This window comes from Oncorhynchus keta, unplaced genomic scaffold (genome assembly GCF_023373465.1).
Source record: "Oncorhynchus keta strain PuntledgeMale-10-30-2019 unplaced genomic scaffold, Oket_V2 Un_contig_18847_pilon_pilon, whole genome shotgun sequence".
In the NCBI taxonomy this organism is placed as follows: Eukaryota; Metazoa; Chordata; class Actinopteri; order Salmoniformes; family Salmonidae; genus Oncorhynchus; species Oncorhynchus keta.
The window spans coordinates 2,611-16,572 of NW_026281136.1; the positions used below are offsets into that span (position 1 = coordinate 2,611).

The window sequence follows — 13,962 nt, forward strand, 5'->3', positions numbered from 1 at the left end:
GTGATACAGGCTGTAAGACAGGGTTACCCAGGGCTAGTGCTGTGTGATGGAGAGAGAGACCTGCCTGCTTGGTGAAGGTGTGATACAGGCTGTAAGACAGGGTTACCCAGGGCTAGTGCTGTGTGATGGAGAGAGAGACCTGCCTGTTTGGTGAAGGTGTGATACAGGCTGTAAGACAGGGTTACCCAGGGCTAGTGCTGTGTGATGGAGAGAGAGAGACCTGCCTGCTTGGTGAAGGTGTGATACAGGCTGTAAGACAGGGTTACCCAGGGCTAGTGCTGTGTGATGGAGAGAGAGAGACCTGCCTGCTTGGTGAAGGTGTGATACAGGCTGTAAGACAGGGTTACCCAGGGCTAGTGCTGTGTGATGGAGAGAGAGACCTGCCTGTTTGGTGAAGGTGTGATACAGGCTGTAAGACAGGGTTACCCAGGGCTAGTGCTGTGTGATGGAGAGAGCCTGCTGCCTGCTTGAGACCTGCCTGCTTGGTGAAGGTGTGATACAGGCTGTAAGACAGGGTTACCCAGGGCTAGTGCTGTGTGATGGAGAGAGAGAGACCTGCCTGCTTGGTGAAGGTGTGATACAGGCTGTAAGACAGGGTTACCCAGGGCTAGTGCTGTGTGATGGAGAGAGAGACCTGCCTGTTTGGTGAAGGTGTGATACAGGCTGTAAGACAGGGTTACCCAGGGCTAGTGCTGTGTGATGGAGAGAGAGACCTGCCTGCTTGGTGAAGGTGTGATACAGGCTGTAAGACAGGGTTACCCAGGGCTAGTGCTGTGTGATGGAGAGAGAGACCTGCCTGCTTGGTGAAGGTGTGATGCAGGCTGCCAGACAGGGTTACCCAGGGCTAGTGCTGTGTGATGGAGAGAGAGAGACCTGCCTGCTTGGTGAAGGTGTGGTGCAGGCTGCCAGACAGGGTTACCCAGGGCTAGTGCTGTGTGATGGAGAGAGAGAGACCTGCCTGCTTGGTGAAGGTGTGGTGCAGGCTGCCAGACAGGGTTACCCAGGGCTAGTGCTGTGTGATGGAGAGAGAGACCTGTGCAGGGCTGCTGTGTGTGAAGGTGTGATGCAGGCTGCCAGACAGGGTTACCCAGGGCTAGTGCTGTGTGATGGAGAGAGAGAGACCTGCCTGCTTGGTGAAGGTGTGGTGCAGGCTGCCAGACAGAGTTACCCAGGGCTAGTGCTGTGTGATGGAGAGAGAGACCTGCCTGCTTGGTGAAGGTGTGGTGCAGGCTGCCAGACAGGGTGATGGTTCTCCTGGGAAGGTACTGGGGCAGCGTCTCATAAAGGTAAACACACAGCATCAACATCAGAACAGGGTTAGAGTCTGACAGCTCTGTGGGCTGGATGTCTATGTCCAGGCAGAGCAGTGTGAAGGCCTGGCTGAGGATGATACTGTTGTGGAGGTTCTGTTCCAGGCGGCTGATGCTGGTGTACATCCTCTGGAGATGACTGGGGATCTGTGGGACCGGAGAGACCAGAGGGGGGGACAGTCAACACTGGGCCAGTTTCCCAGACACAGATTAAGCCTTATCAGCTGCCACAGTCAGACGAATCAAAGCCAGTCGAGTTTAGATGAGTCAAGATTAACTGACAATTTCCCACAGAGTAGACGAGGACAAGAGTTGACCAGGAATAGAAGGAGAGAACACAGTATCATCACTCTGTACCCGGTACCCCCTGTATATAGCCTCCACATTGACTCTGTACCGGTACCCCCTGAATATAGCCTCCACGTTGACTCTGTACCGGTACCCCCTGTATATAGCCTCCACATTGACTCTGTACCAGTACCCTCTGTAAATAGCCTCCACATTGACTCTGTACCAGTACCCCCTGTATATAGCCTCCACATTGACTCTGTACCAGTACCCTCTGTAAATAGCCTCCACAATGACTCTGTACCGGTACCCTCTGTAAATAGCCTCCACATTGACTCTGTACCGGTACCCTCTGTATATAGCCTCCACATTGACTCTGTACCGGTACCCTCTGTAAATAGCCTCCACATTGACTCTGTACCGGTACTCCCTGTATATAGCCTCCACATTGACTCTGTACCGGTACCCCCTGTATATAGCCTCCACATTGACTCTGTACCGGTACCCCCTGTATATAGCCTCCACAATGACTCTGTACCAGTACCCTCTGTATATAGCCTCCACATTGACTCTGTACCGGTATCCTCTGTATATAGCCTCCACATTGACTCTGTACCGGTACCCCCTGTAAATAGCCTCCACATTGACTCTGTACTGGTACCCTCTGTAAATAGCCTCCACATTGACTCTGTACCGGTACCCTCTGTAAATAGCCTCCACATTGACTCTGTACCGGTACCCTCTGTAAATAGCCTCCACATTGACTCTGTACAGGTACCCTCTGTATATAGCCTCCACATTGACTCTGTACTGGTACCCTCTGTATATAGCCTCCACATTGACTCTGTACCGGTACCCCTGTAAATAGCCTCCACATTGACTCTGTACTGGTACCCTCTGTAAATAGCCTCCACATTGACTCTGTACCGGTACCCTCTGTAAATAGCCTCCACATTGACTCTGTACTGGTACCCTCTGTAAATAGCCTCCACATTGACTCTGTACCGGTACCCTCTGTAAATAGCCTCCACATTGACTCTGTACCGGTACCCTCTGTAAATAGCCTCCACATTGACTCTGTACAGGTACCCTCTGTATATAGCCTCCACATTGACTCTGTACTGGTACCCTCTGTATATAGCCTCCACATTGACTCTGTACCAGTACTCCCTGTAAACAGCCTCGCTTGTTATTTTACTGTCGCTGTTTAAGTTTGTGTAACTTTTATTTTCTATTTTCAATTTTTTACTTTACACTTATTTCTTAATTTTTCTTAAATCTTCTTAAAGCTCCACGTTGGTTATTGTTGTATTCGGAGCATGTGACAAGTAACATTTTTAACACAGGCCCGTACCAGAAAGGGACAGTAGGCAGCCAGCACAGCAGCCAGAACCAGGCCGTCTGCCAGGTCCTGTCAAAGTTCACCACCCAGCGGGCTGGTGGGACGTCTCCTGGTTAAAGAGCAGAATATAGGTAACAAACGAGTTGTGGATGTCTCTTTGGATCTGTCTTTGTCTCTACCTCTGTTAATCTCTGTCTCTATCTCTCTGTCTCTACCTCCCAGTCTCTCTCCCTCTCTGTCTCTACCTCTCTGTCTCTACCTCCCTGTCTCTACCTCTCTGTCTCTATCTCTCTGTCTCTACCTCCCTGTCTCTACTTCTCTGTCTCTATCTCTCTGTCTACTTCTCTGTCTCTACCTCTCTGTCTACTTCTCTGTCTCTATCTCTCTGTCTACTTCTCTGTCTCTATTTCTCTGTCTCTACCTCTCTGTCTCTACCTCTCTGTCTACTTCTCTGTCTCTATCTCTCTGTCTACTTCTCTGTCTCTATCTCTCTGTCTACTTCTCTGTCTCTATCTCTCTGTCTCTACCTCCCTGTCTCTACCTCCCTGTCTCTCTCTCTGTCTCTACCTCTCTGTCTCTACCTCTCTGTCTCTATCTCTGTCTCTGTCTCTACTTCTCTGTCTCTATCTCTCTGTCTCTACCTCTCTGTCTCTACCTCTCTGTCTCTACCTCTCAAAACAGTCTCTACCTCTCTGTCTCTACCTCTCTGTCTCTATCTCTCTGTCTCTGCCTCTCTGTCTCTACTCTCTGTCTCTCACCTCCCTGTCTCTACAAATCTTCTCTGTCTCTCTCTCTGTCTCACTCTCTCTTTCTCTGTCTCCTCTCTGTCTCTACCTCTCTGTCCCTGTCTCTACCTCTCTGTCTACTTCTTTCTCCTCTCTGTCTCTACCTCTCTGTCTCTACCTCTCTGTCTCTACCTCTCTGTCTCTACCTCTCTGTCTCTACCTGCCTGTCTACTCTCTCTGTCTCTACCTCCCTGTCTCTATCTCTCTCTGTCTCTACCTCTCTGTCTCTACCTCTCTGTCTCTACCTCTCTTTCTCTACCTCTCTCTCTCTATCTCTCTGTCCTCTCTCTGTCTCTCTCTGTCTCTACCTCTCTCTCTACCTCCTGTCTCTACCTGAACTCTCTCTCTCAGGTTCTCCTCTCTCTGTCTCTACCTCTCTCTCTACCTACTTCTCTAATCTCTTTTGTCTCTAATTGTGGATCTCTCTCTGTCTCTACCTCTCTGTCTCTACCTCCCTGTCTCTACCTCCCTGTCTCTACCTCTCTGTCTCTACCTCTCTGTCTCTACCTCTCTGTCTCTACCTCTCTTTCTCTACCTCTCTGTCTCTACCTCTCTGTCTCTCTCTAGTCTCTCTCTGTCTCTCTCTCTCCTCCCTGTCTCTACCTCTTTGTCTCTATGCCCTCTCTCTGTCTTTACCTCTCTGTCTTTACCTCCCTGTCTCTCTCTCTACCTCTCTGTCTCTACCTCTCTGTCTCTACCTCTCTGTCTCTACCTCTCTTTCTCTACCTCTCTTTCTCTACCTCTCTTTCTCTACCTCACTCTCTCTACCTCACTCTCTCTACCTCACTCTCTCTACCTCTGTCTCTACCTCTGTCTCTACTTCTCTGTCTCTACTTCTCTGTCTCTACCTCACTCTCTCAACCTCACTCTCTATACCTCCCTGTCTCTACCCCTCTGTCTCTACCTCTCTGTCTCTACCTCTCTGTCTCTACCTTTCTGTCTCTACCTTTCTGTCTCTACCTCTCTGTCTTTACCTCTCTGTCTTTACCTCCCTGTCTCTACCTCTCTGTCTCTACCTCTCTGTCTCTCTCTCTGTCTCTACCTCTCTGTCTCTACCTCTCTGTCTCTACCTCCCTGTCTCTACCTCCCTGTCTCTATCTCTCTGTCTCTCTCTCTGTCTCTATCTCTCTGTCTCTTCTCTGTCTCTACCTCTCTGTCTCTACCTCTCTGTCTCTACCTCTCTGTCTCTACCTCCTGTCTCTACCTCTCTGTCTCTACCTCCTACCTCTCTGTCTCTACCTCTCTGTCTCTATCTCTCTGTCTCTACCTCTCTGTCTCTATCTCTCTGTCTCTTCTCTGTCTCTCTCTGTCTCTATCTCTCTGTCTCTACCTCTCTGTCTCTACCTCTCTGTCTCTACCTCTCTGTCTCTACCTCTCTGTCTCTATCTCTCTGTCTCTACTTCTCTGTCTCTACCTCCCTGTCTCTACCTCCCTGTCTCTCTCTCTGTCTCTACCTCTCTTTCTCTACCTCCCTGTCTCTACCTCCCTGTCTCTACCTCTCTGTCTCTCCCTCTCTGTCTCTCCCTCTCTGTCTCTACCTCTCTGTCTTTACCTCTCTGTCTCTACCTCTCTGTCTCTACCTGCCTGTCTCTCTCTCTCTGTCTCTACCTCCCTGTCTCTCTCTCTCTGTCTCTACCTCTCTGTCTCTACTTCTCTGTCTCTCTTTCTCTACTCTCTTTCTCTACCTCTCTGTCTCTACCTCTCTCTCTCTGTCTATACCTCTCTCTCTCTACCTCCTCTCTCTCTACTCTCTCTACTCTCTCTACTCCTCTCTGTCTCTACTTCTCTGTCTCTACTTCTCTGTCTCTACCTCTCTGTCTCTCTCTACCTCCCTGTCTCTACCTCTCTGTCTCTACCTCCCTGTCTCTACCTCTCTGTCTCTACCTCTCTGTCTCTACCTCTCTGTCTCTACCTCTCTGTCTCTCTCTCTCTGTCTCTGCCTCTCTTTCTCTGTCTCTGTCTCTACCTCTCTGTCTCTACCTCTCTCTGTCTCTACCTCTGTCTCTACCTCTCTGTCTCTACCTCTCTGTCTCTACCTCTCTGTCTCTACCTCTCTGTCTTTACCTCCCTGTCTCTATCTCTGTCTCTACCTCTCTGTCTCTACCTCTCTTCTCTACCTCTCTGTCTCTACCTCTCTGTCTCTATCTCTGTCTCTATCTCTCTCTGTCTACTTCTCTCTCTACTTCTCTGTCTCTACCTCTCTGTCTCTACCTCTCTGTCTCTATCTCTCTGTCTACTCTCTGTCTGTCTACTTCTCTGTCTCTACTTCTCTGTCTCTACTCTCTCTGTCTCTACTCTCTCTGTCTCTACCTCTCTGTCTCTCTCTGTCTCTACCTCTCTGTCTCTACCTCTCTGTCTCTACCTCTCTGTCTCTACCTTTCTGTCTCTACCTCTCTGTCTCTACCTCTCTGTCTTACCTCTCTGTCTCTACTCCCTGTCTCTCTACCTCTCTGTCTCTACCTCTCTGTCTCTCTCTCTGTCTCTACCTCTCTGTCTCTACCTCTCTGTCTCTACCTCTCTGTCTCTACCTCTCTGTCTCTACCTCTCTGTCTCTACCTCTCTGTCTCTACCTCTCTGTCTCTACCTCCCTGTCTCTACCTCTCTGTCTCTACCTCTCTGTCTCTCCCTCTCTGTCTCTACCTCTCTGTCTCTACCTCTCTGTCTCTACCTCTCTGTCTCTACCTCTCTGTCTCTACCTCTCTGTCTCTACCTCTCTGTCTCTACCTCTCTGTCTCTCTCTCTCTGTCTCTACCTCTCTGTCTCTACCTCTCTGTCTCTACCTCTCTGTCTCTACCTCTCTGTCTCTATCTCTCTGTCTCTACCTCTGTCTCTCACTGTCTCTCTCTGTCTCTACCTCTCTGTCTCTACCTCTCTGTCTCTACCTCTCTGTCTCTACCTCTCTGTCTCTACCTCTCTGTCTCTCTCTCTCTGTCTCTACCTCTCTGTCTCTACCTCTCTGTCTCTACCTCTCTGTCTATCTCTCTCTACCTCTGTCTCTACTTCTCTGTCTCTACCTCTCTGTCTCTACCTCTCTGTCTCTACCTCCCTGTCTCTACCTCTCTGTCTCTACCTCTCTGTCTCTACCTCTCTGTCTCTACCTCTCTGTCTCTACCTCTCTGTCTCTACCTCTCTGTCTCTCTCTCTCTGTCTCTACCTCTCTGTCTCTACCTCTCTGTCTCTACCTCTCTGTCTCTACCTCTCTGTCTCTACCTCTCTGTCTCTACCTCTCTGTCTCTACCTCTCTGTCTCTACCTCTCTGTCTCTACCTCTCTGTCTCTACCTCTCTGTCTCTACCTCTCTGTCTCTACTTCTCTGTCTCTACTTCTCTGTCTCTACCTCTCTGTCTCTACCTCTCTGTCTCTACCTCTCTGTCTCTACCTCTCTGTCTCTACCTCTCTGTCTCTACCTCTCTGTCTCTACCTCTCTGTCTCTACCTCTCTGTCTCTACCTCTCTGTCTCTACCTCTCTGTCTCTACCTCTCTGTCTCTACCTCTCTGTCTCTACCTCTCTGTCTCTACCTCTCTGTCTCTACCTCTCTGTCTCTCCCTCTCTGTCTCTACCTCTCTGTCTCTACCTCTCTGTCTCTACCTCCCTGTCTCTACCTCTCTGTCTCTACCTCTCTGTCTCTACCTCTCTGTCTCTACCTCTCTGTCTCTACCTCTCTGTCTCTACTTCTCTGTCTCTACCTCTCTGTCTCTCTCTCTCTCTGTCTCTACCTCTCTGTCTCTACTTTCTGTCTCTACCTCACTGTCTCTACCTCCCTGTCTCTACCTCTCTGTCTCTACCTCTCTGTCTCTACCTCTCTGTCTCTACCTCTCTGTCTCTACCTCTCTGTCTCTACCTCTCTGTCTCTACCTCTCTGTCTCTCTACCTCTCTGTCTCTACCTCTCTGTCTCTACCTCTCTGTCTCTACCTCTCTGTCTCTACCTCTCTGTCTCTACTCTCTGTCTCTACCTCTCTGTCTCTATCTTTTCTCTGTCTCTACCTCACTGTCTCTACCTCCCTGTCTCTACTTCTCTGTCTCTACCTCCCTGTCTCTACCTCTGTCTCTCTCTCTCTCTCTGTCTCTATCTTTCTGTCTCTACCTCTCTGTCTCTACCTCTCTGTCTCTACCTCTCTGTCTCTACCTCTCTGTCTCTACCTCTCTGTCTCTACCTCTCTGTCTCCACTCTCTGTCTCTACCTCTCTGTCTCTACCTCTCTGTCTCTACCTCCCTGTCTCTACCTCTCTGTCTCACTCTCCTCTGTCTCTACCTCTCTGTCTCTATCTCTCTGTCTCTACCTCTCTGTCTCTACCTCTCTGTCTCTACCTCTCTGTCTCCACCTCTCTGTCTCTACCTCTCTGTCTCTACCTCTCTGTCTCTACCTCTCTGTCTCTCACTTCTCTGTCTCTACCTCTCTGTCTCTATCTTCTCTGTCTCTACCTCTCTGTCTCTACCTCTCTGTCTCTACTTCTCTGTCTCTACCTCTCTGTCTCTACCTCTCTGTCTCTACCTCTCTGTCTCTACCTCTCTGTCTCTACCTCTCTGTCTCTACCTCTCTGTCTCTACCTCTCTGTCTCTACCTCTCTGTCTCTACCTCTCTGTCTCTACCTCTCTGTCTCTACCTCCCTGTCTCTACCTCTCTGTCTCTACCTCTCTGTCTCTCCCTCTCTGTCTTCACCTCTCTGTCTCTACCTCTCTGTCTCTACCTCTCTGTCTCTACCTCCCTGTCTCTACCTCTCTGTCTCTACCTCCCTGTCTCTACCTCTCTGTCTCTACCTCCCTGTCTCTACCTCTCTGTCTCTACCTCTCTGTCTCTACTTCTCTGTCTTCACCTCTCTGTCTCTACCTCTCTGTCTCTACCTCTCTGTCTCTACCTCTCTGTCTCTACCTCTCTGTCTCTACTTCTCTGTCTCTACCTCTCTGTCTCTACTTCTCTGTCTCTACCTCTCTGTCTCTACTTCTCTGTCTCTACCTCTCTGTCTTTACCTCTCTGTCTCTACCTCTCTGTCTCTACCTCCCTGTCTCTTCCTCAACACCCCCCTCCTACCTGTAGAGGTGAGTGGGCTCCAGACGGTAGTCCTCATGCTGTGGTAGTGCAGGTTGAGCCAGGTGAGTAGCCTCCTCTCCCAGGTGGAGTAGACGTTAGAGGTCAGGGGCTTTGGGTCTATCCTGGGGACCTGCTGCTCCATGCTGCCACTGTCACAGCTCTGGAGGCCCAGGGACAAGGGACCCTCTGTCACCCGCGGCAGGACTAGCACCTGGGGAGGAGGGGACAGACAGACAGACACAGATACATTTCTCAGACTGCTGATCAGGACACAGAGGGAGAGAGAGAGAGAAATAGATATATAGAGAGAGACGGAGAGAGAGACAGAGAGAGATTTGTGACCTGTTGCCACTGGGCAACCAGTGAAGAACAAACACCATTGGAAATACAACCCATATTTATGCTTATTTATTTTCCCTTGTGTACTTTAACCATTTGTACATTGTTACAACACTGTATGTATATATATATATATATAACATGACATTTGTCTTTATTGTTTTGAAACTTCTGTATGTGTGATGTTTACTGTTCATGTTTATTGTTTATTTCACTTTATATATTATCTACCTCACTTGCTTTGGCAATGTTAACACATGTTTCCCATGCCAATAAAGCCCTTGAATTGAATTGAGAGAGAGAGAGATAGAAAGACTACACTCTCTTGCCTTGTAGGTCTGCAGTAGAACATCCATCCAGGCCCTTTTACTGAGGGATTCAAAGACCTTGCTGCTGTAGTCCATCCCCCTCTGATCACACTGGGACTGGGCCTGTATAGAGCTCCAGTGGCTGAACTCCTGGGAGTCTAACAGGTACTCGGGTCTGATGTGGGACAGACAGGCTCCCTGCCTCCTGAAGATCACAACACAGTGAGTAGGCTGGTGAGGGTGTGTGCCTGCGTGTGTACGTGTGTATGTGTGTACGTGTGTAAGTGTGTACGTGTGTATGTGTGTGTGTACGTGTGTACGTGTGTACGTGTGTACGTGTGTATGTGTGTACGTGTGTATGTGTGTACGTGTGTAAGTGTGTACGTGTGTACGTGTGTAAGTGTGTACGTGTGTACGTGTGTACGTGTGTATGTGTGTACGTGTGTAAGTGTGTACGTGTGTACGTGTGTACACGGAGGCCCGGCGGAGTTGTCCGTGTATGAGTGATTAAGTGTCTGTGTGGTACCTGAGGAAGGCCAGCAGCACTGTGTTCCAGTGGAGCAGCTGCTGCACGCGCTCAGTGAGGTTGCAGGGCAGCGATTGGTTGGTGCTCACACCAGGAAGTGTCTGTCCGCTCAGGTGACGCAGCATGTCGTAGATGGTCCGTGTGTCTTTACCTTGACTCATAAGGTACGAGTTCCTCCACTCACTGGAGCTGGAGTCTACTGTCTGGACTCTACATACCACCCTGGGGAGAGAGAGAGAGAGAGAGAGAGAGAGAGAGAGAGAGAGAGAGAGAGAGAGAGAGAGAGAGAGAGAGAGAGAGAGAGAGAGAGGGAGGAGGGAGAGGGGAGAGAGGACAAGAGAGGGAGGGAGGGAAGGGAGAAAGAGAGAGAGAGAGAGAGGGGGATTAAAATAAGAGAGAGAGAGGAGAGAGAGAGGAGAGAGAGAGAGAGGGGAGGTAGAGAAAGAGAGAGAGAGAGAGGAGAGAGGAGGAGGAGAGAGCGAGGGAGAATGAGAGACATAACGTAATGAGAGGGAAAAAAGAGAGAGAGGCTTGGAGAGAGAGAGGTTTAGAGCGTGGTAGAGATGAGAGACCTTCTGAGAGAGAGAGAGATATTACCTTCTGAGAGAGCGTGGTAGGGAGATGAGGTTACCTTCTGAGGAGAGCGTGGAGAGAGAAAGACCTTCTGAGGCTTGGTAGAGATGAGGTTACCTTCTGAGAGGCGTGGTAGAGATTGAATAGAGATGAGGTTTACCTTCTGAGAGAGAGTGGTATAGAAATAAAAATATGTGTGACGAGATACCAGTCCTTCTGAGAGCGTGGTGGAGAGATGAGGTTTACCTTCTGAGAGGCGTGGTAGAGATGAGGTTACCTTCTGAGAGGCGTGGTGGAGAGATGAGGTTACCTTCTGAGAGCGTGGTAGAGAGATGAGGTTTACCTTCTGAGAGGCGTGGTAGAGAGATGAGGTTTACCTTCTGAGAGAGCGTGGTAGAGAGATGAGGTTTACCTTCTGAGAGAGCGTGGTAGAGAAATGAGGTTTAGGCGTGGAGATGAGGTTTACCTTCTGAGAGAGCGTGGTAGAGATGAGGTTTACCTTCTGGAGAGCGTGGTAGAGAGATGAGGTTTACCTTCTGAGAGAGCGTGGAAGAGAGATGAGGTTTACCTTCTGAGAGGCGTGGTAGAGAGATGAGGTTTACCTTCTGAGAGAGCGTGAGGGGTGGTAGAGAGATGAGGTTTACCTTCTGAGAGGCGTGGTAGAGAGATGAGGTTTACCTTCTGAGAGGCGTGGTAGAGAGATGAGGTTTACCTTCTGAGAGAGCGTGGTAGAGAAATGCAGTTTACCTTCTGAGAGAGAGCTTGGTAGAGATGAGGTTTACCTTCTGAGAGAGCGTGGTAGAGATGAGGTTTACCTTCTGAGAGAGCGTGGTAGAGAGATGAGGTTTACCTTCTGAGAGAGCGTGGTAGAGAGATGAGGTTTACCTTCTGAGAGAGCGTGGAAGAGAGATGAGGTTTACCTTCTGAGAGAGCGTGGTAGAGAGATGAGGTTTACCTTCTGAGAGAGCGTGGTAGAGAGATGAGGTTTACCTTCTGAGAGAGCGTGGTAGAGAGATGAGGTTTACCTTCTGAGAGAGCGTGGTAGAGATGAGGTTTACCTTCTGAGAGATGAGGTTTACCTTCAGAGAGGCTGTAGAGAGATGAGAGATGAGGTTTACCTTCTGAGAGAGTGTGGTAGAGAGATGAGGTTTACCTTCTGAGAGAGCGTGGTAGAGATGAGGTTTACCTTCTGAGAGATGAGGTTTACCTTCTGAGAGAGCGTGGTAGAGAGATGAGGTTTACCTTCTGAGAGAGCGTGGTAAGAGAGATGAGGTTTACCTTCTGAGAGAGCGTGGTAGAGAGATGAGGTTTACCTTCTGAGAGATGAGGTTTACCTTCTGAGGGAGCGTGGTAGAGAGATGGAGGTTTAGAGAGATGAGGTTTACCTTCTGAGAGAGCGCTGTAGAGAGAGATGAGGTTTACCTTCTGGAGAGATGAGGTTTACCTTCTGAGAGAGCGTGGTAGAGAGATGAGGTTTACCTTCTGAGAGAGCGTGGAGAGAGAGGTTTACCTTCTGAGAGATGAGGTTTACCTTCTGAGAGATGAGGTTTACCTTCTGAGAGAGTGTGGTAGAGAGATGAGTTTACCTTCTGAGAGAGCGTGGTAAGAGAGATGAGGTTACCTTCTGAGAGCGTGGTAGAGAGATGAGGTTAACCTTCTGAGAGAGAGCGTGGTAGAGATGAGGTTTACCTTCTGAGAGAGCGTGGAAGAGAGATGACGTTTACCTTCTGAGAGATGAGCTTCTGAGAGAGCGTGGAGAGAGATGAGGTTTACCTTCTGAGAGAGGGGAGAGAGATGAGGTTACCTTCTGAGAGAGCGTGGTAGAGTTGAGGCTTTACCTTCTGAGAGAGCGTGGTGGAGAGATGAGGTTTACCTTCTGAGGGAGCATGGAGAGAGATGAGGTTTACCTTCTGAGAGGCGTGGTAGAGAGATGAGGTTTACCTTCTGTAGAGAGATGAGGTTTACCTTAGAGAGATGAGGTTTACCTTCTGAGAGAGTGTGTTAGAGAGAGATGAGGTTTTACCTTCTGAGAGATACCTTCTGAGAGAGCGTGGTAGAGAGATGAGGTTTACCTTCTGAGAGAGCATGGTAGAGATGAGGTTTACCTTCTGAGAGAGAGGTTTACCTTCTGAGAGAGCGTGGTAGAGAGATGAGGTTTACCTTCTGAGAGAGCTGGTAAGAGAGATGAGGTTTACCTTCTGGAGAGATGAGGTTTACCTTCTGAGAGAGCGTGGTAGAGATGAGGTTTACCTTCTGAGAGAGCGTGGTAGAGAGATGAGGTTTACCTTCTGAGAGAGCGTGGTAGAGAGATGAGGTTTACCTTCTGAGAGAGTGTGGTAGAGAGATGAGGTTTACCTTCTGAGAGATGAGGTTTACCTTCTGAGAGAGTGTGGTAGAGAGATGAGGTTTACCTTCTGAGAGATGAGGTTTACCTTCTGAGAGAGTGTGGTGGAGAGATGAGGTTTACCTTCTGAGAGAGCGTGGTAGAGAGATGAGGTTTACCTTCTGAGAGCGTGGTAGAGAGATGAGGTTTACCTTTCGTGGTAGAGAGATGAGAGAGCGTGGTAGAGAGATGAGGTTTACCTTCTGAGAGAGCGTGGTAGAGAGATGAGGTTACCTTCTGAGAGAACGTGGTAGAGAGATGAGGTTTACCTTCTGAGAGCGTGGTAGAGAGATGAGGTTTACCTTCTGAGAGAGCGTGGTAGAGAGATGGGGTTTGGTCCACGGGGCCAGCCAAACTGACTGAACCACTTCTGTACGGCCTGCAAGCAATCAACCAATCAACCAGTCACTTTTAGCTATACAGCCTTTGTTCTATCAGCAGTTGTCCCAGAGTGATTTTACCAGTTGTTACCTGCAGAATGCTGTGATAGTACAACCCCTCCTCTGAGTCCTGCCCTGGAAACACTGGTATACCCTGCTGCTGCCACTGCTGCTGGTCAGTCACACCATCCATCTCTCTCACCCTCTGTCTCCTTTCTGGGGCCAGTCCTCCTTCCCTCTAGGTCCTGGTCCTGCACTCCCAGTCCTACTCCTGCTGTCTCCAGAGTCTGAAGGCAGGTCAATATGTTTGATTCAGCTTGGAATGGGCACTTTGGGGTTATTATTTGTGGATTGTGGTAGTGGTACCTTTGTAGGGGGAAAACCAAGTTAAGGCCCCAGTACTTTCACCGTACTTCACATACTGTATTTGACCAGGTCTGGTGTGTAGCAGTGTAGCTGTGGAGGTGTGTCTCTGGCGTGATTACCAGAGGTGGACAGGGTGATTACTGGTGGATTACTGGTGGGAGGAGGAAGCGAAGGTGGAGGAGGAGGAAGTGTAGCGAGACAGAGGGCTGGGAGTAGCAGTGTAGCTGTAGAGGTATGTCTCACCAGAGGTGGAGTGATTACTGGTGGAGGAGAGGAAAGCGAAGGTGGAGAGGAAGTGTGCGAGACAGAGGGCTGGGGGAGTAGCATGGCTG

The 13,962-nt window shown here is 49.5% G+C and overlaps 1 protein-coding gene across 1 annotated transcript; it reads right to left on the reverse strand.

The window, feature by feature from the left end:
• Positions 1 to 1,210: 1,210 nt before the first annotated feature.
• Positions 1,211 to 13,470, reverse strand: LOC127920292 (cilia and flagella-associated protein 47-like). Its single transcript, XM_052504222.1, has 7 exons — positions 13,356 to 13,470; positions 13,187 to 13,263; positions 9,929 to 10,150; positions 9,424 to 9,607; positions 8,756 to 8,966; positions 2,953 to 3,049; positions 1,211 to 1,457 (listed from the first exon to the last, which is right to left on the reverse strand). Coding segments are annotated over exons 1-7 (894 nt in total). The 5' UTR covers positions 13,458 to 13,470; the 3' UTR covers positions 1,211 to 1,456.
• Positions 13,471 to 13,962: the final 492 nt, after the last annotated feature.